The sequence below is a fragment of the Ascaphus truei genome, chromosome 2 (assembly GCF_040206685.1).
Source record: "Ascaphus truei isolate aAscTru1 chromosome 2, aAscTru1.hap1, whole genome shotgun sequence".
Lineage (NCBI taxonomy): Eukaryota > Metazoa > Chordata > Amphibia > Anura > Ascaphidae > Ascaphus > Ascaphus truei.
The window spans coordinates 436894020-436920885 of NC_134484.1; the positions used below are offsets into that span (position 1 = coordinate 436894020).

The 26866-nt window shown below is 42.2% G+C and overlaps 1 protein-coding gene across 6 annotated transcripts in view; it reads left to right on the forward strand.

Annotated features, from left to right (window-relative positions):
* The window catches only part of DIP2C (disco interacting protein 2 homolog C), a 492820-nt gene that overhangs the window by 308472 nt on the left and 157482 nt on the right, over positions 1–26866 (forward strand). For 5 of the 6 annotated variants that reach the window (XM_075587805.1, XM_075587809.1, XM_075587808.1 and 2 more), the window contains 6 exons: positions 1356–1466; positions 2555–2680; positions 3088–3297; positions 15310–15441; positions 21191–21310; positions 24515–24712. In XM_075587805.1, the coding sequence (XP_075443920.1) occupies positions 1356–1466; positions 2555–2680; positions 3088–3297; positions 15310–15441; positions 21191–21310; positions 24515–24712 (897 nt within the window). The remainder of the gene's footprint in view (positions 1–1355; positions 1467–2554; positions 2681–3087; positions 3298–15309; positions 15442–21190; positions 21311–24514; positions 24713–26866) is intronic. The other variant, XM_075587807.1, reaches the window with a different exon arrangement.

The following is a 26866-nucleotide window of genomic DNA, read 5'->3' on the forward strand; positions in this document are numbered from 1 at the left end:
TCACTCCCGCGCCCCCCCCAACCCCAACTTACCCTCGCACCGGCGTAATGACGTCACGTTGCCATAGCAACGTGACGTCACGTTGCCATAGCAACGTGACGTCACATGACCTCGCAGCGTCATTTTGACGCCGCGTTGCCATGGCGACGCCGGGAGGAAGCCGCCGGAGCCACGGGTAAGTATGGTTTACAGATGCCCTGCAGCTCCCCCGGCACTTAATTTAAGTGCCTTCGGGAAGCGCGCGGGGCCTCTGTAAACCCCGCGCCCCCCGTCGGCAGTCTCGCGCCCCCCCTGGGGGTCGCGCCCCACAGATTGCGCACCGCTGCCTTAAGGCAATCAACCCTTTACTGAAAGGTAGTCCTTCAAAGAGGAGGCTTCAATTGTTCATATTATTACTGTATATAGTCGCAATTTAGCTATATAAGGTTTAGCCCCCATCTCTATTTTCCAATACACACACTGTTGCTTTTATTTGTAGCGATTTAACAACCATTTGATGCTGTCAGCATGGAGTCTCCGCTTTCATTTCTATGCTGCATCACTCCACGGATATGTTTGTAAACCCATAGTCTTTTTTGCGGCTGTCTTTTGTCGCAGTAAAAGGAAAATGAATAACATCTGTATAATTCAGTGCTTATTTTATAATTTCCAATGAGAATTGGAAACAACTAGGAAGAATGCTGTATATTTGTATTTTCTCCAGTTGTTGTTTTTTTGTGGAAAGTCTGCACCTTTATCTTACAAGGCGGTTATCTACTGAAAAGTATTTACATATTCTTTTTTTCCCCCCCACATAATGAAGAGCAATTCTTGGCTATTCTAGACTATTCCCCACGTGTTCTTTTGCAGTATGTCTCCGTAACCGTTTCAGTATTGGACTTCCACCCCAAACGCTGTTATTTAACTCTATTCTTTCTAAGTTTAAATTGCATGAAGTAGGCGCTAAGGAATTCCCCTCCATCTATTGACCTAGTGCCTATTATTCTCTAACTCTGTGAAAAGCCGATGTTCCCCAGAGATGAGGTGTTGCAGACACAGTTTAATTTGTAAACAAAAAATAGATCCTTCGACAACGGCATATGTTAGAGCAGAGGGGCTCCACTCCAGCTCTCAAGACCCCCCCAGCAGGTCAGATTTTCAGGATATCCCAGCTTCAGCACAGGTTGCTCAATCAAAGGCTCAGTGGAAGACTGCACTACCTGTGCTGATGCAAGGACTCATTGAGCCACCTGTGCTGAAGCAGGGATATCCTGAAAACCTGACCTGTTGGGGGGGGGGGGGGGGATTCTTGAGGACGGGAGTTGAGCCCCCTTTGTTAGACATCAACCGTAGTTCCTAAATGATGTCTCTTGCAGGGGTGGACCAGTCCTTGGCACCGGAACGCAGAACGCCCGTCACCCCGTCCTCCTCCTCCAGATATCACCGCCGCCGCTCCTCTGGGTCCCGGGATGAACGCTATCGGTCAGGTAAGACTGGACTCGCTGCTCCTCCCCTGCTGCGCCTCGCTCGTCTTACTGCAAACGTTCATATTAAAGAGGCTGTCCCTCACAGTGCCACATCAAAGGACAGCGATGTGTTTATTGGAGAGAGAAAATACACACAAGTATTTGTAAATCGAGACTTTGGAAAGTTTACTTGGGAACGTGGTAACCGGAAGTTTAAGGGAGTCCTGGTGCCTATATATTTATCCTATCTGTTTCTCTGTTGTGTCTTTCTACTTAAATGGTGGGAATAAGTCTGCCAATATCTTTACTCCACCCCAATGATAACATCATGCCGCCTTAATGAGCCCCACGTTGATAAGGACATTTTTCGGAAGTTGAAAAGTGATTGAAAAATATATCACAAATTTTTAATCTAATAAATGTATTTGTTCTGTATGGTCCTATGTGTTACTGCACATTGAAATCCCATTCTTAAGTACAATAAAGATATATTTCAGCGCTGCATATTGCTGCAGTGTAAGTACCCTTGTTATTATTTTTCTATAATGCGGGAATTAGTCATTTGGTTGGACATACCGGCAGAAAGTACAGCAAACTCTGCAGCCTCATCAATACCTGGTGCAAGGTTACACCTCCATTTAGCTTAGTTTAACCCCTTAAGTACCAGGAGGGTCGCTAATGCATCGCTGGTTACTCCGGATCTTGAGGGTTTAATCACAGATTGGGATGCCAAACCGTAACCGTTTAGAAAACAAAGCTCGGAATACCCTCTGATTTCTTCTTTTTAACCAATTGGTCAAGCCACACAGAATATTTTCTTTGGGTGTTTTGCTTCTTCCAAGCGTCATCCTATTGTTAAATCATAATAGGCACCAGCCCCCCCCCCCCAAAAAAAATCCATCAACAATCTCCGTATACTGCAATATTTATTTTGGACTTATTTTCACGCAAGTGTTGAACATCACAGGATGTGTTGGAAAAATTCCAGACTTACATGATTAAATAAGTGTATTTCACCATTGCACAGCCAAAGGGGCCTGCAAGGCTTTGTAATGTGTTGCAGACTCCGAAGCAGTGAAAGTGTTAACTTGTATGGTGCTGCTTTCCAGATGTGCATACAGAAGCAGTCCAGGCAGCCCTGGCTAAACATAAAGAAAGGAAGATGGCAGTGCCCATGCCGTCCAAACGACGTTCACTGGTGGTACAAACCTCAATGGATGCCTACACACCCCCAGGTGAGCATTACATTGGGATGATCTATTACAATCCGAGGGCTAATATAGTGCTTTTAAAGCCTTCATTGCTGTGGCATTCAGTTTCCAGGTGTCCCCACCGCAGTTGAAGTTACCTAGTAGTCAAATGAAATTGGAAATGGAAAAAATTTGAGTGATGCTCAAAATATAAGCCTGTTATTTTACGTAGGATTAACAATCCAAAACATTCGTGTGACAAAAAGTGAAAATAATAATAATAAAAAAAAAATCAAAGAAACAAATGTTTAGAGTGAGAGAGAACAGTGTGTGTGTGCGTTTCACTGAATGTGCATTTCGTATGATCCAACATATCTGGCTCACTGGTCTACGGTCTTGTATATCAGATATTTGGAATGTGAGTAATCTGAGTCACTGCCTCCTTTGGGTAGATACCTCTTCAGGATCAGAAGATGAAGGTTCAGCACAAGGAGACTCACAGGGAACCCCCACCTCAAGCCAGGGTAGTATAAACATGGAGCACTGGATCAGCCAAGCAATCCATGGATCTACGACGTCTACCACTTCTTCCTCTTCAACACAAAGCGGGGGCAGTGGGGCTGCACACCGATTAGCTGATGTCATGGCCCAGACACACACAGGTTGGTGGATTTGTTTTTGTATCTTGTATTATTTCACTTGGAGTCGTGGATGTCTGGTAATTAGACGACAATGCATGTTTATCAGTGTAAAGATACCAATATATACTGTATATATATATATATATATATATATATATATGTATATATATATATATATATATATATATATATATATACATACATACTGGCCAACATTTGAAAGCTTATTTCAGTAAGGTTTTGGGATGAAAAAGTGGGAGGTTTCAAAAACTCCAATTGACCAGGAGTTGGGATGATGAAATTATTTTCAGGCAGGAGACAGCAGAAAAATGTTAACATTTTCATCTAAAAATCAGAGTGTGTTCCTTACAAATAGGCAGAGTTGAACAGTATGATCCCAGTGTCACGCAGGCAGCATGTAGTGTATACGCAGCTATGAACATTATTGGTCAAATATGCTTTTTTGCTAACGGAAGCAGACTAAGCCGTATTTTGTGTTCCTGCTTTGACATTTTAGATTCTACATCCTATGCTTCTTGAGCAATTATTCTTTTATTTACTAGAAAGATCAGCAACACTTCCTCCTTAACATTGAAGGGAATAAAAAAAAACAATGTAAACATATACCCCAAAAAACTAGAAACGGGCAAATTGCTGCTTTATTATGAGGCATTTTCTTGTTATTTAATTCAGGCAAGTAAAAGTTTTTAAAAATAAATTATAACTGGGCTCAACTCCAATCCTGTGCTGGGAATAACGACTATACAATACTATTAATAATACTATTAATAATAGTCCATACAGATGTGGTTGTTTGCTAGTCCTTCGAGCTTGGGTTTCTTAGCTTTTCCAGAGCCTCCAAATAGGATAAGCACAACCAGATTTTAGTATAGGACCATGTTTATTAATGAATAGTAAGTAGCACACTATTTTCACTTGCATATAAAAATGTAACAATGAGCCGCTCCAAGCAACAAGGCGCAGTGTGATGCCTGAGATTCCGTCACCGGAATCTGGTCACCCGATAGGCAGCCCTGGCTTATTCTTTCATTTGGGTTCTGTTAGGCAGCCGCAAGCAGGTTTTCCCGTGTGCGTTGATCCCATTTGGCTTCTCTCCATTCTGTCTCCGTTTGTGCGTCTCAAATGTCTATCTTGAGCTTATCCACCAGTTAACCCTATGCGTTTCCAAATAGCTTTGTCAGGAGAAAAGGGGTGAATTAGACAAATGTAGGGACCTGTAGGACACATTTATAAATCAGATCTAATTCAAACATGCAGTAGTTGTGTAGACCGCACAAAAAATGGGGCTATGCGTACAGCTATGAAGGAAATTCTAATGATAGTGGTGAAATGGGAACAATTGGGACCCCAGATCCCTAGGGGATAATAATACAAACGCAAATATTTGTATAGTTCCCCCTTCAGGTAGTTCTGATATTTGTGCCTATGTATTTTTTTTGCACTGTGTGCGTTTTCACACATTCTCTATTGCTATTGTTATACCTTTTCAGTAAAAGATTGTGTTTTTTTTTTTTAACTTAATCTTTCTCATTTATCTCATGTATAAGATTATGACCTTGTTTACAGAGGGAACCCAGTGAAAAGCTAATGATGGAATGTAATAGGCCTTTCTAAGTGGCTTGTTGTAGGTTGTGGTACGTTTTAGGGGACCAACAGGACAATGTACAAAATATTCAAGACCTCGTATATTTATTTTTTCAAGTGCCTACGTGAGGAAGAAATCTGAGGTTTTGAAAGTGCTGTACATTTCATTTCTGAATAACTCTACAGTAATGTTGGTCCTCTAGAACAGGCCTGCACAACACGCGGCCCACAGCGGCTTTCCCCGTCCTCCTCCCTCCCGAGCCTGCTCTCCCCCCCGTGAGCCCGCTTTCCCGCCCGCGAGCCCGCTCTCCCCCTCTTCCTCTCCCTCTTCCTCCCCCTCAAGCCTGCTCTCAGAACTACGCGCTCTATGCATGTGGCACTTCCTGTGCCCGCTGCTTGCGAGTGTGCTAGTCCTGCCTGCTCTGCTGACATGATGTGAGGTGTAGGGGGGAGAGTAAGGTGAGGTGCATGGGGGGGGAGGTGAGGTGCAGGGGGGGAAGGTGAGGTGCAGGGGGGAGAGTAAGGTGAGGTGCAGGGGGGGTGAGGTGTAGTGGGGTGATGTGTGGTGATGGGCAGGGGAGGTGATGTGAGGTGCAGGGGGGTGATGTGAGGTGCTGCGGATGATGTGAGGTGCAGGGGATGATGTGAGGTGCAGGGGGGTGAGGTGCAGTGGGGTGAGGGGGGGTGAGGGGGGGTGATGTGAGATGCGGGGGGGTGAGTGAGGTGCAGAGGTGCAGAGGGGTGGGATGTGTGTGGTCTGCAGGGGAGTATTGTGTGTTATGTGGAGTTGGAGTATTGTGTATGGGTGAAGGGGAGAGATGGGGTGTGAGATAGAGGGTGAGTCTCACAAAGGTTGATGAAGGGTGCAGGGGGAGATACGAGGATGTAAGGTGCAGGGGGTGATGTGAGGTGCAGGGGGGGTGAGGTGTAGTGGAGTGAGGGGGGTGAGGTGTAGTGGGGTAATGTGAGGTGAGGTGCAGGAGGAGTGATGAAGTGCAGGGGGGGGTGATGTGAGGTGAGGTGCAGGGGAGAGAGTGATGTGAGGTGAGGTGCAGGGGGGTTATGTGAGGTGAGGTGCAGAGGGGTGAATTGCAGGGGGGTGGGATGTGTGTGGTCTGCAGAGGGGTATTGTGTGTTATGTGGAGGGGAAGTATTGTGTATGGGTGAGGGGGAGAGATGGGGGTGTGAGATAGAGGGTGAGTCTCGCAAAGGTTGGTGATGAGGGGTGCAGGGGGAGATATGAGGATGAGGAGTGCTGGGGGAGATTTATGAAGATGATGAGGGGTGCTGGGGCAGATATGAGGATGATGAGGGGTGCTGTGGCAGATTGATGAGGTGTGCAGGAGGAGATATGAGGATGATGATGATGATGATGAGAGGTGCTGGGGGAGATATGATGATGATGATGATTTTACCCGTGCGGCCCGAATCTGTTTTCCTTGGAGCAGTTGGGCCCTTCTCGCTTTACAAGTTGTGCAGGCCTGCTCTAGAAGGTATCACAGCCTGCAATACATTATTTGCCCAGGACCAATACAGCGACTAGAACTTGGAACTATAAAAAGGTGGGGGAATGTTACGTGACAAACAGACATTAGTTTTTAATAAGTATGCAATATCATGTCATTCCAGATCGTCATAGTAGCATTTAACAAGTAGTTCTGCTCAGGCAACTGATTCAGAGCCTAGTTCTGTTAGATCAGACAAGTACACAGGATTCTAAGATGCTGTCTAAGCGATTTGTTAGCTGGCAGTGCTATAATGTATGTGTGAAGTATAGTAGGACTCGGGAAGCATTGTGCCCATGTCCAGTGGGGAAAGCAGAAAAGAAATCACTTCATCACTTATCTGCATCTCCATCCCCTCCTATTTGTGCGAACCATGGGACAACCAGCATGAACCAAGATCTTCCTCTACAGATTTATTTTATGCTTTACAAAAGTAGGCTATGGGCCTTATGGAATTCCAAATGTATGCCTGATAAAGAAAAAATACACAAGCACAACCACGGATCAATATATGAATATTTAAACGAATACTAGCACACAATGCTCACTTACTGTAACATATAAGATGTAACGATCAATCACGGCAAGAGGCTCGGTGCAACGGTAGATAGACTTTTTTGTTGTTGTTGTTCTCTTCCATTGTGTGCTTGTTGCCCTTTAGCAAAGTTTCTTACAGTCCAGTTTATGTTTTCTTTATTGTACAAACAAGTTGAGCAAAGCAGATAATATATGTAGTGGCTGTAAAGCAGCAGGGAAATCTGAGGCATCAAAGTAAATGAATGTATGTATCCACCATATTAATTCAGAATATATTCTGCATTTCCAAACAGTTTTTTTTTTGTTTTTTTTAATACAAATTAGACCATTGAAATTGAGAAGCCAGGCGAAGTGTAGAAAAAGAAGGATTCATTTTGACCTTGACTATGAGCGAATGCACATCCATTGCTCATGATCCTGAAAATGTCCCTAAGGTCTGTAATAAGAAATGACACTATCCACTGCAGGAAATCATTTCATTTGAAATTGTTTTTATCCTAATGCCAATTGAAATCTGAATGATGTTTCCAATGTACAGTAAGTGGCAATAAAAGTTAAACTGACCTGAAAATTCAGGTTTTATGATGAATGGTAAAAAGAAAACAAAAGCTGAACACAGGTAGACGTGTCGGTAGAAAAGAAACATTTGTCCAAGGAATGATTTGCAGATTGTTAAGCAAGTAAATACAGGCATACCCCGGTTTAAGGACACTCATTTTAAGAACACTCGCGAGTAAGTACATATCGCCCAATAGGCAAACAGCAGCTCGCGCATGCGCCTGTCAGCATGTCCTGAACAGCAATACCGGCTCCCTACCTGTACTGAAGCTGTGCACAAGCGGGGAGGCTATAGAGCCTGTTACACATGCCTTATTTACATCAGTTATGCACGTATATGACGATTGACATACTGTACAGTATATGCATCGATAAGTGGAAAAAAGGGGGTGCTTCACTTTAAGTAAATTTTCGCTTTACATACATGCTCCGGTCCCATTGCGTACGCTAATGCGGGGTATGCCTGTACTCAAAACATTTTAATTAAGTTCAGAGTTATAAAGGAATATGATGATTGCAGTGTGAGAAATAGCAGCTTATCATTTGCCAATTATCGACCACTAATGGTCACTTGCAACATAAGGGAGACTTGCAATTCCTCAGTTGTGTCCAGCCAGGGAAGCTGACCGATCCGTCGTCAAATAATGTTTTATGGTCAATTTGGTTAGATGCTTTTCCCCCACATTGGAGACAGACCAATAACCTGGGACAAACTTTCCACTAAACACACACTTTATGCTGCACTGTATGGAACAGTATTACGTTCATACTTTTACATAGATGTTAGTTATGAGCAACTATCAGTATTGTGATGGCTTTGTAGTGTATCCCTTTCTGGGATAATTTCCTTTGAAGTGGGTCCCACAAAACCCTGCCAAACGATGTACAGGCAGTCCTCGGTTATCCGACACAATGCGTTACTCAAAATGGCGTTGGATAGCGAAACGTTGTAAAGCGAAACACATTTTCCCAAAGGAACACTGTTTAAATGAAATGTTCCGTTCCTGAAGGCATTTTTAACACTAAAATACACCAAATATTTTACGCAGGCAATAAGATATGCAGCACAAACATAAATTATATAGTGTATATACTGTATTATATATATAATTTAACATAATAAATAATATATTATATTGTATAATATAATATTATATAGTATAATATAATATATATATATATATATATATATATATATATATATATATATATATATATATATATATATATATATATATATGCTCTTACGACGCTTTGCAACGTTTTTTGTGTATGTGTGTATATATATACACACATACACATAAAAAAACGATGCAAAGCGTCGTAAGAGCGTTGTATAAGCCGTTTTGGCGTTGTAAAAATGAACATAGATATGCATTGCATAGCGTTGGATAAGCCATTCGTTGTAAAGCGAAGCGTTGTAAAACGAGGACTGCCTGTACAGTATATGCTTTTGAATCTCTTGTTTGTTTCTAAGTGATTCATAAACTAAGAGTAAGATGCAAGGAAGGTGAGATGGCATGGGAGAACGTGCCATTGATGAAGCTGGGGACTGTTTATCCCGATCTAGTTTCTTCTCCCCCATTAATCTCTCTTCTAGACTAACCCTGAAGTGTGTCCCAAAACACTCAGCCCAGAGCTGCCCACACCATGTACTTCTAGTTATTACCTACGGGTTACATCTGTGTGGTGAGCTCAGACAGACAACCAATGGAGCAAAGTAATTACCACACACATTTTAAAATAAATACAATGTTCTTACTCTGGATGCAGATACCTGTAGTTAATAAAGTTAAAAATTGAAACAATGTATCTAACAATACTCATGGGTAAATTAACCCCTCCAAGAGTCCGTTTCAGTTAGGCGAGTCTAGTTTAGTCTATCCTAGGTCGCTCCTCAGTAAGCCAGCAGATATTTTATATCTGCTTTTAAGTATATGCCCAAGATGTGACTTGTGTAGGTGTTGTATGCAGTGTTAAGAGCCTATACGATCTCCTCAGCATGGCTTATTGCTGGTGACTTCTAGCTTGTATGGGGGATGTATGCTGTGAACACACTTAGCTCGTTCTTGGCAGCCTGGCTCCAGTCACTTAAGGCAGCTCACAGCGTGGGCGTTGTGAAGGTGCACCCAATGAGGATCCATGTATCAATCTGAAACTTGCTGTCTCCCTGGTATGGCCACTGCTACTTGTCTGGGCTTGAAGAACTTTGTCTGCGGTCTCTAAGACCAGCTTCATATCCCTATTGGTCAATAAAGTGTTCCTACTGGGTAAGACTCTGTATGCCTATCCTCATTTGTTGTGTTCCTCTGTATTCCTGTGTGTGTGCTCTGCAAGACTCCCTTTTTGTCTATCAAGTATCAATACAGCTAGTAGAACTTTAAACTATAAAAAAAAGTGGGAGCATGTGACGTGAAAAACTGACGGTTACTCTTCTTCCACTAGTGTTTAATAAGTATGCAAAATCTTGTCATACCAAATAGTCAATCAAGAGACGTGTCCTGTTGAACATGGAAACTTCAGGGAGGAGCATACTACATTTATGGGGAAAGATGTATGTTGCTGCCCATAGTGGCATCTAACAAGTAGTTCTGCTCAGGCAACTGATTCAAATCCTAATTCTGTTAAATCAGACAAGTACACAGGATTCTAAGATGCTGTCTAAGCAATTGGTTAGCTGGCAGTGCTATAATGTGTGTGTTAAGTACAGTAGGACTCAGGAAGCATTGTGCCCATGTCCAGTGGGGGGGAAGCAGGCAAGAAAACACTGCAGACGATACAGTAGATCTGTATCTCCATCCCCTGCTACTGTATGTGTCAGAACCATGGGACAACCACCATGAACCAAGATCTTCCTTTTGGCTTTGAAGTGGTGTTATTTTTATTGGTTGGCCCAAGTCAAAAGCGTATACTTAGTAACAACACTACATATTTATTTAATGTTTTAGAAAAGTAGGCTATGGGCCTTTCTTATGGAAATCTCAATGTATGCTTGACGCACTTTAGCCAAGTTTCTTACAGTCCACTTTATTCTATCTTTAGTGCTCGAACCAGCTGAAGAAAGTAGATGAGATATATGTAGTGGCTGTAAAGCAGCAGGGAATTCAGTGACCACAAAGTGAGATGATTTGTGACTATATTAATTAATTTGTATTCCGGTGCTCCTTCTCTGTCCCCCCTTTGACGCACTTCCCCTGTGCTGCTGGCTTGCTATTTGCATGCTTTTGTGGGTAGGGTTCCCTTGCAACGGCGTTCCACCCTAGAGCGCTCTTGCTCCAGGGGCTCCCCGTGGGACCAGCGCAGGTGACTTGCAGCAGCACGGCACCCACATCTTTTAAAGGTACTAACGAGACACTACACAGACGTTAACCCAGCATAAATAAGTACAATTACATTACCAGTGTTCGACAAACCTATACATTTGCTCGCCCCGGGCGAGTGGATTTATCCCCCGGGCGAGTAAATATTGGCCCAAGCAGCACACGTTTGGTACTAGGTGGCGAGTAGATTTTTTTGTGATTTGTCAACCACTGTACATTACCATTGTTCTAGTTGTTTCAGCCATTCATGTTAATGGGCGATGGCCGCAATAGGGAACCATGTTAAAAATGGTTATTGAGGCAAAAAGTGACACTGTGTGCTCATTTGCATGTCATTTCCCAGAATCCCTTGCTGCAGTGGAAGTGCTGTATGCTGGGTGATAATGGGGAAAGGCGGGGTTGCAGACCTGCCTAAGACATGCAGATGACCATACAGTTATATTTGCATATATATATATATATATATATATATATATATATATATATATATATATATATATAAACATAGTGCTTACATTACAGAAAAACGATTATAAGAACATATCGTAAATGTAAAATAAATGCATTACGGTTTCTTAAAATAAAAGGATAAAACAGAAAACAGAAAGCCCTATACAGTATGTTACTATACGTTATACAGTAGGTTTCCACCCAGAGAGCTTACTGGCGTAGAAATATGAAAATGCATGTGTTTAATCACAAACACACCTCTGTTGAATTCTGATTTTCATAATACCTTGCTAAGACTTATGTACATTTTTTTCCCCCATTGAAACAACATAAGCCAACCTTGTAAATCAGCTGCTATGTTGACGGTTTTACGACACAGGAAAAAAAAAAAGATGTTTAATTTCTGTTCTCAATATATAGACGCACACATAACTTCCTTTAATACTTAGACACACGTGAGTCACATCAATAGATTCAGCCCATTATGACAGATGTAACAAGAATCCTTTTGACCGTCTTGCTCGTAAATTTGAGTGACAAATGAATATCTGTCCTTGGCACCTCTTACCCAGTAAGTGTGTGGTACGGTTTGATTTGTATAATCGCAATGGTGACAGATATGTACCTCCTATTATACAATGTAGATGACGTCACATGATATTCTCATTTTAAATAAAATCCTCCAACGAAGGCATGACATGTGTCACCTCTCTCTGTGATGCACAAGGGGTATCTCAGGAATGTTAGTTTCCTTTGAGGCTGTCAGCCTTGTATCTGGCTATCATTTGTGGCACAACATACTGTATACAAATACCAATCTTCAAAAGTGGGGACAAAAAACACTGTCTCAAACTACAGGCCAATCTCACTTCTCCCAATTCTATCCAAAGTCATGGAAAAGTGTGTCCACTCCCAATTAAGCGATTACTATACCAAGACAAATTTCCCTAGCCAATTCCAATCTGGGTTTCGTCCCAAACACTCCACCGTAACTACCCTGCTAAAAGTTTGCAATGAAATACAGTGTGGAATGGAACGGGGACAACTAACTGGTGCAGTATTCTTAGATTTTGCAAAGGCTTTTGATACAGTTGATCATGCTATCCTGCTTAACAAACTCCAGAGCTCTGGAATAGGGAAGCATGCTTTAAACTGGTTTCAGTCCTACCTATCAGGAAGATCCCAACATGTGTCCATCTCAGGCTCTAACTCAACCCCCTGGATATCACCTGTGGTATCCCGCAAGGCTCTGCTCTGGGGCCCCTACTCTTCACAGTGTTCATTAATGATCTTCCTACAGCTTGTAAGGAAGCCTCAATACACATGTATGCAGATGACACAATCCTATATGCACACAGCCATAGCCTCTTTGACCTTCAACACATACTTCAGTCTGACTTTTTGAGACTCGAAAACTGGATTTCCCAAAACAAACTGTTTTTAAACACTGACAAGACTAACAATGGTATTTGGAACCAAGGCTAAATTTTTAAAGCTTCCAGCGACTGAGCTCCTGATTAGAACCAACGCTAACACCACCCTAACCACTGTCACTATTTTTAAATACCTGGGCTTATGGTTTGACTCCCACTTAACATTCGGAATGCACATTGATACCCTGACAACCAAGACCTATGCCAAACTAAGGGTACTTTACAGGAACAAATCCTCCCTAAGTCTCCTGGTCAGAAAGCGTATCGCACAGCAGATGCTAATGCCAATTATTGACTATGGAGACATAGTATATGGCTCGGCACCTCAAACCCACCTTAGCAAACGACACCCTCTACAATTCAATTTGTCGGTTTATTCTCCAATGCAACTACAACACACATCACTGCGAAATGCTCAAAGAACTAGATTGGTCATCACTAGAGTCTAGGCGCAAAGTTCACTTTCCTGTCTTGCCTTTAAATTCTTTATGGGCAAGCTACCCAGCTATCTGAACAAGCTCCTCACCCCTACCACATGCATCACTTATCACCTGAGATCAGACTCCAAAAGACTGTTCATGGTCCCAAGGCTCAACAAAGTATACGTCCGTTCCTCCTCTTACCGTGCACCCCAAAACTGGAACAACCTACCAGAGACTCTCACATCCACCACCAGTTTAATTTCTTTCAAATCTAAGGCTGTCTCACATTTTAATCTGGTCTGTAACTGTTTCATACACCCATAATATATATTTTCTTTAACTGTGCACGCAATGTCTTGTATATAATGTATACCCTGTTCATTTATGTAACTGTATTTGTAACCATGTATTATTTGTCTTAACTCTGTGCCCAGGACATACTTGAAAACGAGAGGTAACTCTCAATGTATTACTACCTGCTAAAATATTTTTATAAATAAACATATGTTGTTTCATATGTTTCACTTTTAGTGATAAACTCCCCCCCACCCCATCCCCCTCCCCTCAATTAGGCCCCTTTTGTAGATGACCACAGACCCAGGAAGGGTCTTGGGCTGTCAAACCCAATATATTGTATTTTAAGACAACCGGCAACCACATTAACCCCTGTAGCACCAGATTGATTAAAATACATAATATCTCATGATAGTATCATGACACTGAGTTTGAAGCAGGGGAATCTAGCTCAATTCCCAGTGTCAGCTCCTTGTTCCCTTGGGCAAGTCACTTGATCTCCCTTTGCCACAGGCACCAAAACCAGATTGTGAGCTCAACTGGGCAGGGGTTGTGTCTGTAAAAATCCTATGTACAATGCTGCTTACCGCGCACTATAATGTAATTGTGAAGAGTCCCATTGGGAGAAAAGCACTATATGGAAGTTATTATTATGGCAAATAAAATACACACGTGATCGTTACACTGAGGCACAGTGTTACAACATACGCAAGGTTACAACATACGCAAGAAACCGGCTAAGGACTTGCCAGATGCGAAGAGGGGGCGCACCCATATAACATTTTGTATGTCTGCAACCCCGCCTTTCCCCATTATCACCCAGCATACAGCACTTCCACTGCAGCAAGGGATTCTGGGAAATGACATGCAAATGAGCACACAGTGTCACTTTTTGCCTCAATAACCATTTTTAACATGGTTCCCTATTGCGGCCATCGCCCATTAACATGAATGGCTGAAACAACTAGAACAATGGTAATGTACAGTGGTTGACAAATCACAAAAAAATCTATAGGCTTAAGCTTGCTGCATGGTCACAGCTTTGAGCACAGCCAGGGTTAAGGTGCATACCCAGAAAACCACCCACAGACAGCTGTTTCGACCTTGATGGGTCTCATCAGTGTGGGGTTGATTTTACTGGGAATGCAAGAGAGGCTATGGGATAGGCTATACCATAATACTGAGTTAAGTTATGGTGAGTAAAAAAAGTGACAAAAACCCTCCACAGGAAAGCAAATATGCAAATATAACTGTATGCTCATCTGCATGTCTTAGGCAGGTCTGCAACCCCGCCTTTCCCCATTATCACCCAGCATACAGCACTTCCACTGCAGCAAGGGATTCTGGGAAATGACATGCAAATGAGCACACAGTGTCACTTTTTGCCTCAATATTTCATATTAATTAAATTGCAACACAAAATGGTGCTCAGCACAGACTTCTGTTTTAAAGCGGCAATCCAATTTCGAATTTGGTTTATTTATTTCTTTACATACAATTGAAGCAAGGGGTCCCCCGAGCGCAACCCCATTCATTTCAGCTTTGGGACCCCATGCTTCCGGAGATACTTGCCTTAACAGGGGATGCCGGTAGCCAATCCAGCTTGCTAGCAGGGATCACGTAACATGGACATTTTAAAGGCCCCTTGAGCCAATAGGAAGCCGTGACATCATCCGGTGAGGCTACCTATTGGCCCATGTGACACGGGAGCTTTAATGAGTGCAGCTCTGGAGACCCCCAGCTTCAATCCTATGTTAGAAAATAAAAATAAAATCACCCAAACAATTGCTTAGATTGCTCCTTTAATGTGAAAACAGGCTGTTTGAACGAGTACATGAAATGACCTGGTCGGCTGATGGTTTAGTGTGATTTCTGACTTCAACTAAATATGTTATTTTGTTCTTCACAGAAAATCATTCGGCCCCTCCAGACGTTACCACGTACACATCAGAACACTCTATACAAGTAGAAAGGCCACAGGGATCAACGTCACGCGTTACTCCAAAATACGGGAATGCTGAACTCATGGAAACTGGGGATGGTACGTATGTCTGACGCTTCCAAAGCGCTCAGGCTATCTGCAATATATAAAGGATAATTAGTAGCTGGGCAAAAGCCAAATATAAACAAGTAATAAAATGTGAGTGAAAAATAAGTGAATAAAAGCTAAATAATTCAGGAATCATTTATCATCCCCACGTAATAGTCAATAGCACCTATGTTTGCTACTGATTGGAATTTGTAAGCCAACGTCCAATATTGCTAGTTCTTTAGCACAGTATATGGAATGTTCCAGTGATGGATCTTAGATTCTACAGCTGCTGAGTTCTCCAATCCCCAAAAAAAAATGGAGTTGTAGGAAGAAAGAGAAATCCCAGGTTAAAAAGTAGTATTTGTTTGATAAAACAAAAATAACCGCGGGGCGTGACCAACTACTGTATCTAAAGGAGAAGACGTGTTTCTCTGGAGCTCCGGGCTCCAGAGCTACAAATATAGATCCTAGCCCACTTAATCCGACAAGAAAACATCCTCATTACATATTAACGGGGGGCACAAATGCCATAGTCTACACAGAGTGCACACTCTCTCGCAAAATCCTAGGGATCACTGCCTGAGAGTCGGAGGCAAAGACGGTGGGGCCGGAAGTCGAGATATGGGGGCCTTCTTGCCTAAACACGCGGTCAACTCACGGCAGAGTCCTGACTCACCCTGGAATCCGGCGACTGTGTGCTCCGCAGATATTGCCAGAACGTCTGGAGTGTGCCCAACTTACACATTATTAAAAAAAAAAAAAAATTCAGCGTGGAGAGAGTCCGGAAACCAACCCCCCCCCCTGTAAAAGAGGCGTGGAAACCCCCAACCCAGGTGGGAAGAGTGTGCAGTGGAGGGGGCCTGAGCACCTTCCTGGTGTTGGCCCATTCTCGGGGAGGCACTGGAGCTGTGGAGGAACGCACAGCACAAGACCGCTGGATTGCCTGGGGCACAAGAGGGCGAGGGTGACCCTGAGCTCTGAGGAATTCCGGGGCTGGAGCGGGGAGGAGGAGGTCAAGGCATCAGCAACCATTTTGCCCAGGAGAGTGGAGGCGGTGGCACCGCGGCGTGAAGACCGGCTTCTGCCGGAGGGGTAATAAGAGACGCCAAATGCTGTTGGAGGGTGAATAGGTCCAATGTCTTTGGGCCAGAGACAGTTGTCCATATGTAGTGGATGGGATGATCAGGGGGGGATGGGAGCTTAAGGTCTGATCACCGATGAAGCGGACAAATGTAATATATCTTAACGTAGACAATTAAATCAAGAACACAAAGCGAGCATATACTAAGGGGAAGATGGCACCCAAAAGCAAGATCCAGACTCAGAGAGGTCTTGTAGATTACTTCCACTGCCAGGAGGAAGCGCAATCACCGCAGACAAACAGCCAGGCGTACACGAGGGAGCGGAACCAGAGGGCGTAGGTGATGGCTCAAATGCAAACCAAGGCAGCACTAAACAAGATATAACAGGTCTTTACAACAACCTAAAAACTCTATTACATTCGGAGCTTCACTTATAGTCCCGGCGACGCTGACGTCACGCTGCGGTCGCTGAAAAAAATCTAATTTATTTGACTTCCAGCGATCGCGACCAAGCCGGCGCGCTGTCGGGTCACTCCTACTATAAGCGCACACGCTTTTTGACGCATCGTCGCGTTGCCGGTACTGTAAGTGCTGCCTAAAGAAGCAGTGTTAACAGCGGTCAGAGGCCTACAGGACTTACTCTTGGAGGGCCACCCACTACAGGTTGTGGGGGTGGGGGGTTGCAGGGGCCTGGGTGGATACGCCGAGTCCATATAGGTATAAGACCGATGAGATGTAATGCCTCCCCCTGAAATTGAATGAAGGACTGGTGGGTTTTTGCTAGGGCATTCGTGCTCATAGTCCTCATTGACTTACGTGGTGCTTTTAATTTAGTTTTTTCCCTTACCGAAACCCTTCACCTAGGAATAAAGTTCATATGCCACAGAGGAAAGAAATACGTAGATTAACACAATACGAGGGATGCCTGGGCGCATGTGCTGGCTGGGAGTTCCGATTCCGAACCTCCACTTAATTCTCGCAATGTCAGTTGAAATTATAACACACCGTGCCAAAGGCATGAATAGTCCATACAAGAGGAAAATAGCCTTTTCTGATTACAAGAGACTTAGAGGTGATATCATCCTAATTCAGGAAACGCATTTTAAGCAGAGTGTGACACCTTGATACAGTACTTTGCTAAAAATTGCCCACGTTTTTATCTGTCTTCTGCAAGGACAAAAAAAGAGGAACAGCAATATTTATAAGTAAAGACCTACAATTCTCCACCAAATTCACAAAGATAGATAAGGAGGGAAGATATGTAATAGTGGTGGGAAGCAACGATGTTACCCTGGCGAGTCTATATGCAAGTAACGATGTTACCCTGGCGAGTCTATATGCAAGTAACGATGTTACCCTGGCGAGTCTATATGCAAGTAACGATGTTACCCTGGCGAGTCTATATGCAAGTAACGATGTTACCCTGGCGAGTCTATATGCCCCAAACGAAAAGAGTACTCCTTTCATGAATACATTTTTCAGTATGCTGGGAAGCATAGCGGAGGGCCAAATAATTTTGGGTGTCGACTTTAGACCGAGACAGACACAGGTTAACCCATCCAAACAATACGGTTAGGCCTCCATATTCCAGAACCAACGATCTAAAGGCCCTGAAAAGAGCTTTGAGCTCCCAGAACCTGATAGACATGAAGTGAACTATATCCAAAAACAAAGACTTCACTTTCTTTTCCCATCCCCATCAGTTCTATTCTAGGATAGATCTAATCAATATGAGCGCTCACCTGATTCCCAAAATCACAACCTCAAACATTCATAACATAAGCTGGTCGGATCGTGCTCTGGTAGAAATAGAGATGTTCAACTTACAAACAAAGTCACATAGAACCCACTGGAAACTTAATGAGGCTCTATTAAAAATCCCAGAAATAGCCCGTGATATAGATACAGAGATAAAGGCCTTTTTCCAGATAAATGTGGGAAGTGTGGCCACTTGGACCACCCTTTGGGAGGCCCACAAGGCAACAATAAGAGGTAAGATAATAGGAATAGCTTCAGCGAGGAAATGAGAGAGCCAGACAAAAATGAAACTGCTTCAAGAAAAAGTGGACACCCCCGCAGCAAAACATAAAGTGGATCAGGCGGGGGCTACCCTCCAAAAAGTAAAAGATTCAAGAGCTGAATTAGGGATGCTTCTTGCGACTCGACGTGGACAAAGAGAAAGTTCTTTGAAAAATCAAATAAAACGGACTCAATGCTGTCAACTAGATTGAGGAATAAACACCCCATGTACAATATTCAATCTATTCGAACCTCTACAGGGGTTCTGACTTCCAACCCTAAGTCGATAGTAGCTGAATTTCGTAAATACTATATGAAACTGTATGATGGCAAAAAGGTCAGACATTCAGACCAAAACATGCCATTGATGAAAAAAATATTTAGACTCCGCAAATTTGCCTAAAATCTCTCCCGAAGAAAAGCTAATAATGAATCAATTAATAACCCCAGAGGAATTACAAATGGTTATTAAGAATTTAAAGTGCTCTAAGGCCCCTGGCCCAGATGGGTTTTCAAAGATATATTACAAAAAATTTAGTACGACCCTAACCCCTTATTTACTTGAACTTTTCAATGTAATTCTCCAAAACACAGAGGCTTTCCCCCCTTTCATGCTGCAAGCTTCAATTTCCCTAATGCACAAGGAGGGATAAGAGCCTACTAATTGTGGAATCTATCGCCCTATCTCGCTGATTAATTCTGACCTAAAGATATTTTTCAAAATTTTAGCTAACAGATTAAGTAATATTCTCCCCAATCTGGTAAACCATAATCAAGTAGAATTAATGTCAGGTCGCTGACAACATATGAAAAATATTAGATTTGACACATGTAGCTCAGAAGAATAATGTCCCTTCAATGCTGCTCGGACTAGATGCTGAAAAAGCATTCGACCATATTGACTGGTCATACTTGGAAAGTGTCTTGAATTCATTTGGTCTTAAGGGAACCTATTTAGCGGCTGTCCGGACACTATACATTATACAACCCCCTTTGACAAAGTATCAACCCAGAGCTTCTATTCTGATCCAATAATGATTACAAATGGTACACGCAATGGTTGCCCTTTGTCACCTCTATTATTCGCAATGTGTATGGAGCCTCTGGCAGCCCATATACATTACGGGAAAATCCAGACATTTTAGGAATAAAAGTGGGCTCTCTAAGAATCTTAGAGGGCGTTGTTCGCTGACTATGTCATCCTCGTGCTATCCAAACCCCAAACATTTGTTCAGTGAATTAGATCAATTCAACAAATTCTCTGGATTTAAAATTAATATGACCAAATCGGAGGCTCTAAATATAAACCTAAGTATGGAGATGTGTAAACTAATTGAGACTAACTTCGATTTCACATGGCAACCCAGGGCTCTAAAATACCTGTGGGTATACATTACCAAAGATTATAAAGCCCTATACCAAGCAGACTACCCTAAATTACTTAAACAATTATATAATGACCTACACACGTGGTCCAAATTCAAATTTCACTCATAGGTAGAATCCAATCAGTAAAAAAGATTGTGGAGTACACCTCTTTCTTTAGAAATATACTGCAGTATATGCAGTGTCCCACTGGAACACTATACCGTATGAACTCTAGATTTTTGTCAGGTCTATTATTCGATATTAGGATTGTGAAAAACTTAAAGTGCAACTAAAAACAATATTGTTAACTTCAAGGATATTTATTTTCAAATTGTAAAAAGCTGAATCTTTAGAATCAATTTGCAGTAATGTTTAAGGTCGATTCACTGAACAGTAGATAAAAACTTGTGGGGAAATAATTACCACTCAATGAATTGTATAGTATAGCAAATTAGCTACTTCCAAACATATTAATATTGCCTTTGACAGTGTTGTTTCCATCTTTTCTTTTCACATTTTCTGCAAAAGTGCGGGATTTCAAACCTTTGATTTGCTGATAGAGGCATGAAACATTCCAGGTTCCATATTACGTACCTTATCCTGCTTTCATTCTTTCCACTAATAAAACAAGTTTAGTATCTGTTGAGATCTGCTCACTGATTTGTGGCTTTGAAAACAATTAATTCATCTGCTTAATTAAAAAAAAAAAAAAAATACAATTGGAAACTGCTTAATGATCTTCCAGCGCTCAGACCAGTGGTTACATCCTATCGTCCTATCAACATCCGAGCTCTATCTGGTTTTCCGATTCATCAAAATATTCATGAGAGAATTATTGTTTGTCAAAGGCTTAATCTGGCACAGGGTCCTGGTTATAGTTGTGGGGACCTTCGACCTACATTTGCGCTACTGTAAAATATTTATTTGGGGGGAAACTCCAAAAATTTAATCATTTTTAAAATAATAATTTTACCTTTTCTGTTTGCATTGGAAGGAATAAAATATAAATATTTAATGAGGTAGGTAATACTGTATACATGTTACCTCTATGGGGCCCTAATCCAAAAGGGGTGACATTTCTCCAAATGTACAAGCAGAGATCTCAAGTAAAACACAGTACAGAAATCAGCGAGAATGATCCCTGAAGGAGGAAAGACTACAGACATAAAAATGTGTATTTTGTTTTTATGAAACGCTGGGACAGCTCCTTTAAGGGCACAGTATGTTTGAGGTGACATAGCTTTCTGCTGTTGATTCGGTCCTGTGTATCATTAATCTTGGTTCTGCAGGAGTACCTGTGAGCAGCAGAGTATCGGCAAAGATACAGCAGCTGGTCAACACCTTGAAACGGCCCAAGCGGCCACCGTTACGGGAGTTCTTTGTGGATGACTTTGAGGAATTGCTAGAAGGTAAAGTAAATTCTTTTGCTATTATTTTTTGGGGGGTGTGAATCTCTGTCCTGAAATATTTTAGGTCTGTGTGTCAGGCTCCAAACTTTGATTTTGACTTTAAAGGTCCTTATTCAGTAAGGCACCGAGCTGCCAATCAAACTGTGATCAGCCCAAAACTGCCATTAACTTGAATAGCAGTTTTCCCCAATCGGCCGCATCAGACCTTATTGAAAAGACCCTCAATTATCATATGGAGCACACCTCACCTGCCAGCAATGTACCCATGTACAGTATGCTGTTCTGCTTGTGTCAAGAGATCCATGGGGAAGTATGTGGATTTAACAGAGGATTTATTTGATGCAATAATAATATGTGTTACAATCTGTGTCTCTTGCTGTGATGTGTCTCGCTGTTTAAAAAAAAAAAGAAGAACAATCTTCACCTCGTGTGAACCGAAGTGATAAACAGATTGGTATCAAATGTACAAAACGTCAACACATTTTGCACATTTGACGAAGGCTCAGACATAAGTAATACGACATACATGTGTTTGTATTCCAATAAAAACAATGAACATTATTGGGGGGGAGGTTGGACCCCAGACCCTTATAGATCTGCAGGATCCCACGGATGTCAACCGTGATACTTCTTGCTACAGGGACTTCCCTCCAGGTTGCTCTTAAATTAGATTAAAATGAGCTGGTTAGTGGTAAAAAAAAAAACAAAAAAAAGCAGTGCCTCCTGGGGCTCTGAGTTTCATATTTGAGCTCTCCTTCATATTTGCTTTAATCCTTTCGCTCACAGATTCCCAGCAAGCTCTGATAAACGTCCAAAATTACCACATAATATATACACAGCTCAACCCCATTATAACGAGATCCGCTTATATCGCGATGCAAGCGCGGCTCCCAACTTTCGTATTTATGAATACTTTGCAACACGATTATTGGTATCTTAAATACTTTATTGTACAATGCATACAATTGTTAATTATTTCTAACGGAAACCGCTTATAACGTGATGTGATTCTTTGGATCCCAAGCCCAGCGCTTTAAGGGGGTTGAGCTGTATGTATATAAGTGTCAATTGGGAGTGCTACTAGGCAAGGCTACATGTATACAACAAAAAACAAAGAAGCCCAAAGCTACATCCAATATGACAAAAATACATTGTGAAATACATATATATCGCTTGAAAAGGGGTAATTTAGTTAAACCCTTTGGCAAAAGCATTTTAAGCCTGCAAGCCACATCAAGACATGACCAAATTTGCAGGCCCTAACACTAACTGATTAAAATTATTATTTACCTCTATAATTAGAGGAAGAATTATCGCATTGGATCTGTCCCAACCAGCTGCATGAAAAAGACCTGCTTACTTGGAAAGTGGGGAGGGGCGAGCTTAAACCCTGGGAGGGAGGAGCCACTAACCTCCAAAACAGCTGAGACCAGCTGGACAAAGTTAATAAACACACAGATTTCCAGCAAGCTCTAAGAAACCCCCCAAATTACCACATAATATATATGTATATATGTAAATTAGAGTGCTACTGGGCGTGGCTGAATATATACCTGTATAACAAAAAACAAAGAAGCCCAAAGCTACATCCAATGTGACAAAAATACACGGTGAAATACCTATATATCTATTGCAAAAAGGTCATTTAGTTAAACCCTTTGGCCAAAGCATTTTTGGACCTACAAATTTGGTCATGCCTTGATGTGGCTTGCAGGCTTAAAATGCTTTGGCCAAAGGGTTTAACTAAATGGCCCCTTTTCAAGAGATATATAGGTTTCTTTGGGCTTCTTTGTTATTTTTTTTGTATTAATCCTTTCACTACCAGAGGTGTTTGCTATGCAATGCAGGCAAGAAAGTTAAACCCAGCAGCCTTCCTTCATGACAATATGTGACATAGGCCACTTAGAGATTGATTCTCGCTAACATAAAAGGCATGTTGTAAAGTTCGGAAGGGAGATTCCGACAATTCACTCATCAGTGTTGATGCTTTCTGTCAGATACTGAAGCGTCTGTTGAGTCTATATAACAAATCTCACAATCATCCTTCATTTGTATGGGAAATGCAGCCTGGGCTGGACTAGACACTCATGAAGACATCGAATCTTGTTGGCAGCACTGCCACACTGTGTGTGTATTCTTTTAGAACGGCTTCCTTTTTCCTCATTGTAATTTGGGATTTGCTTAGTTAGGCACAAGCAGTTCACTAGTCTTACATGTATTATGTATGCTATGGCCAATTCCAGTTCTCAATGTCACCAACAAGTCAGATTTTAAGGACATCCCTCCTTCGAAGACTGAGCCACTAGTTGAGCCACCTGTGCTGAAGCACGGATACCCTTAAAACCTGACCTGTTGGTGTACCTTGAGGGCTGGAGTTGGCCACTCCTGGTGTATTCCATTGTATGTGTTCTTCTGAGTTTTGGAGTCAGTCATTTCTGCCTACATTTTCAAAGTTATTCATCTCTTCGCTGATGGGATTAAACGTCTATTGCCCTATGCAACATTTATACCCTCCCTCTGGCAACAAAAAGGTTACAAAAAGATAGGGAAGTAGAAATGGCCGAGAGCTTCAACTAAATTGTACTGGTTGTGACCAGAATTAGAATAAAATACTGTCATCATGAAGCTGCTTGTATTCAGGTGGGGTTTATGGTCGATTAAATACATATTTGTGTATTAACTAGTATACATTTTCTCTTGGTCATAAGCAACTTTCCAAAATGCATACTTTTTAACCAAAACTGATTTCTGGCGAACCAGTTGACATCTAGGGGCTACAAGCTTCGCAGGAAATCACAGCATTCCACCATCAATTTGCTGTTTTGCAAATGAATTGCAGCTCAGTCACAATTCTCGAGGGATTCCCCCAAGCATTGTCTCCTTTGCAGCAAGACGCATATTTCAGGCTCTGGATGAGGTGAGCATCATTAATTGAAATGCTCTGTCAATTTTGACGGGACAGTGACTCAGCTCTGATTGATTCGCAACTTTGTTCTTGGACGGGAAAAAAACAGGGTCAATTTCACATGGTCCGTGAACCCGGACAAAAGCTTTGCACATCTCTAATAATCATCCGTGCTGCTGTTTTATCACTGCACCCTAAGCCGTGTTAACCTCTGTACAGTTGTTTCATTCCAGAAGCTGGCAGATTGATTGAAACCACATACACTCCAGAGTACTATATGTAATTTTTTCCTTCCCAAGTTCAACAACCAGATCCAAACCAGCCGAAGCCAGAGGGAGCACAGATGTTAGCCATGCGAGGGGAGCAGCTGGGGGTCGTCACAAATTGGCCCCCTTCACTTGAAGCAGCGCTGCAACGATGGGGGACCATATCTCCTAAAGCGCCCTGCCTTACCACTATGGACACAAATGGAAAACCACTCTACATCCTGACGTATGGTGAGAAATGGTCTTTTACCCAATTTGTCTATTCATATACAGTACATGTCCATTATTCTTGGCATGTTAATCCGTTGGCTGCTAGATGGGACTGTAACATATTGCTTCACAATGCTTTGCACGCCCCGTTGGCAGTGAAAGGGTTAGAAATCCTTTTTGTTGGAGCAGCATGGCAATTTTTCTGAGTTTAATATGTTTACTATGATTGTTTATTCTTGTGCTGAGGCTGAACTTGGCTCTTGATATGCTACATTGGCTATACAAGAGATGACATTAATATATTGGTAACTACTACAGACATAAATTGAAGTGTGTTAGAGAGGATTACCTGTCCTGGATATATTACAAGGTGCGGGATGAGGTACAGTAGGAGATATACAGGTATTAGAGGATTGGATAGGACTTGTAAGAGTGACAGAAAATCTGCTGCAGTACCTGTAAATCTAAGTGAACTAAGAAAGAGCGTGCACAATACTTGGTTAGGGCAGAGAATTTAACCTTAGTTGTGTTTGAGTAGTTTCAGGCTTGTGGGCCTAAATTTGACAAGCTACTAAAGAGACACGAAAAGAAAAAAAGAGACAGTGAACAACTCTCATAGTGTAAAAATGTTGATATAATGTGACAACATTTAGGTGGTAATTATTGCACGTACAAAAGATTCAATCTTTTCAAACATGGCATGAATTTTCCATGATGAAGTAGACCTGCTCTACGAAACGCGTTGGAATATTTTATCAGCCTCTCGCATACGAACACACTTGGATACGAGGACACCTACGCCTACCTGACTGGACTGGGAGACAACTGCGGCGGCCATCCAGGGAGCGGTAACCAGTGGATTGCTGTAGCGGTAATATGTACCCTAAACGTGCCATGTTTTTAAAGATTTAATCGTTTGTGCGTGCAATGATTACCACCCTAATTTTGTCACATTATATCAACTTTTTACACTGAGAGTTGTGCGCTGTCTCTTTTTTCTTTTCACGTCAGTTTCCAAGATGCTGAGCCACACGTGTTGACGAGCAGCAGACTCTCAGACCTTCTGGTATGAGCTTCTTATGATTTGCCACATTGTGTGTCTTATAATTGCTATTGGGTGCACATTATTGTGAGAGTTTATTCACTACCTGATCACAGATCGTCTCTCTGAGTTTATATAAACACTTTATATATTTTATCACACAATTTGGTGCGCAGTTTCTCTTTTTTCCACAAGCTACTAAAGAGAGCTTGATTTATAGAGCGAGCATTAAAATGGTGCAGATTGTGTGATGTACAGTAGCTGACTGCTGTCACTTATTTTGCAACTCCGGAGCGCGTTACAAAGTGAAGCCCGCACATCTAACATGGTTGTAGGAAAGAGTTGATTTGCTGCTGATTGCATTTCAGCCAATTATGTTACGTTTCCCACATGTTTTCTGTGAGCTGAGAAAGGACGACTTTAACAAGTGACTGTCCATTTCATAGAGAGCAGCATCTGCTTTTATATTTTAAGAGACCCAGGGCAAGTGAAGTTGTGAGCTCTGGTACCCCCCATCAGTGCTGTAGAGGCCAGCATCACAAGTCAATATTGTGGTACCGCCTTCAACGATTAATTTGTGTTAAAAACACTGTACGGAATATCACTGCACGAAATCACAGACTTTCTTTCTATGTGACGCAGGATTATTTGCCCATGTTCTCCCAGTTCACCGCATGTATCCCTCAAGCACAGGAGTGGCCAACTCTAGTTTTCAAGGGCCACCAACAGGGCAGGTTTTAAGGATATCCATGGCTCAGCACGTGGCTCAGCTCGTGGCTCAGTCGAAGACTGCTCAATCTGTGCTTGAAGCAGGGATATCCTGAAAACCTGATATAGAAAATAAGCCGGCTGCTAGCTCAAGGAGCCGCGCTGCATGTGTGATAGTCTAGAAATATATTGATTTAGTTGCTCCGGTGACAGAAATGGGCACTATATGAGGGATATTAGGGTAGCCTCCAGGGGGAAGTGCGTCAGTAGTATCATAGATAAAATACAGCTGAAATATAAGCACAAAAGTCCAATTAGAAGCTTGTATATGGCGTGGAGTGTACTATTTACTCACGATCAGTCGCCATGTCCCTTATCCTCGTGGCCACATATTTGCAGTGAAGCACAGCGTTTCTGTCGGCGTC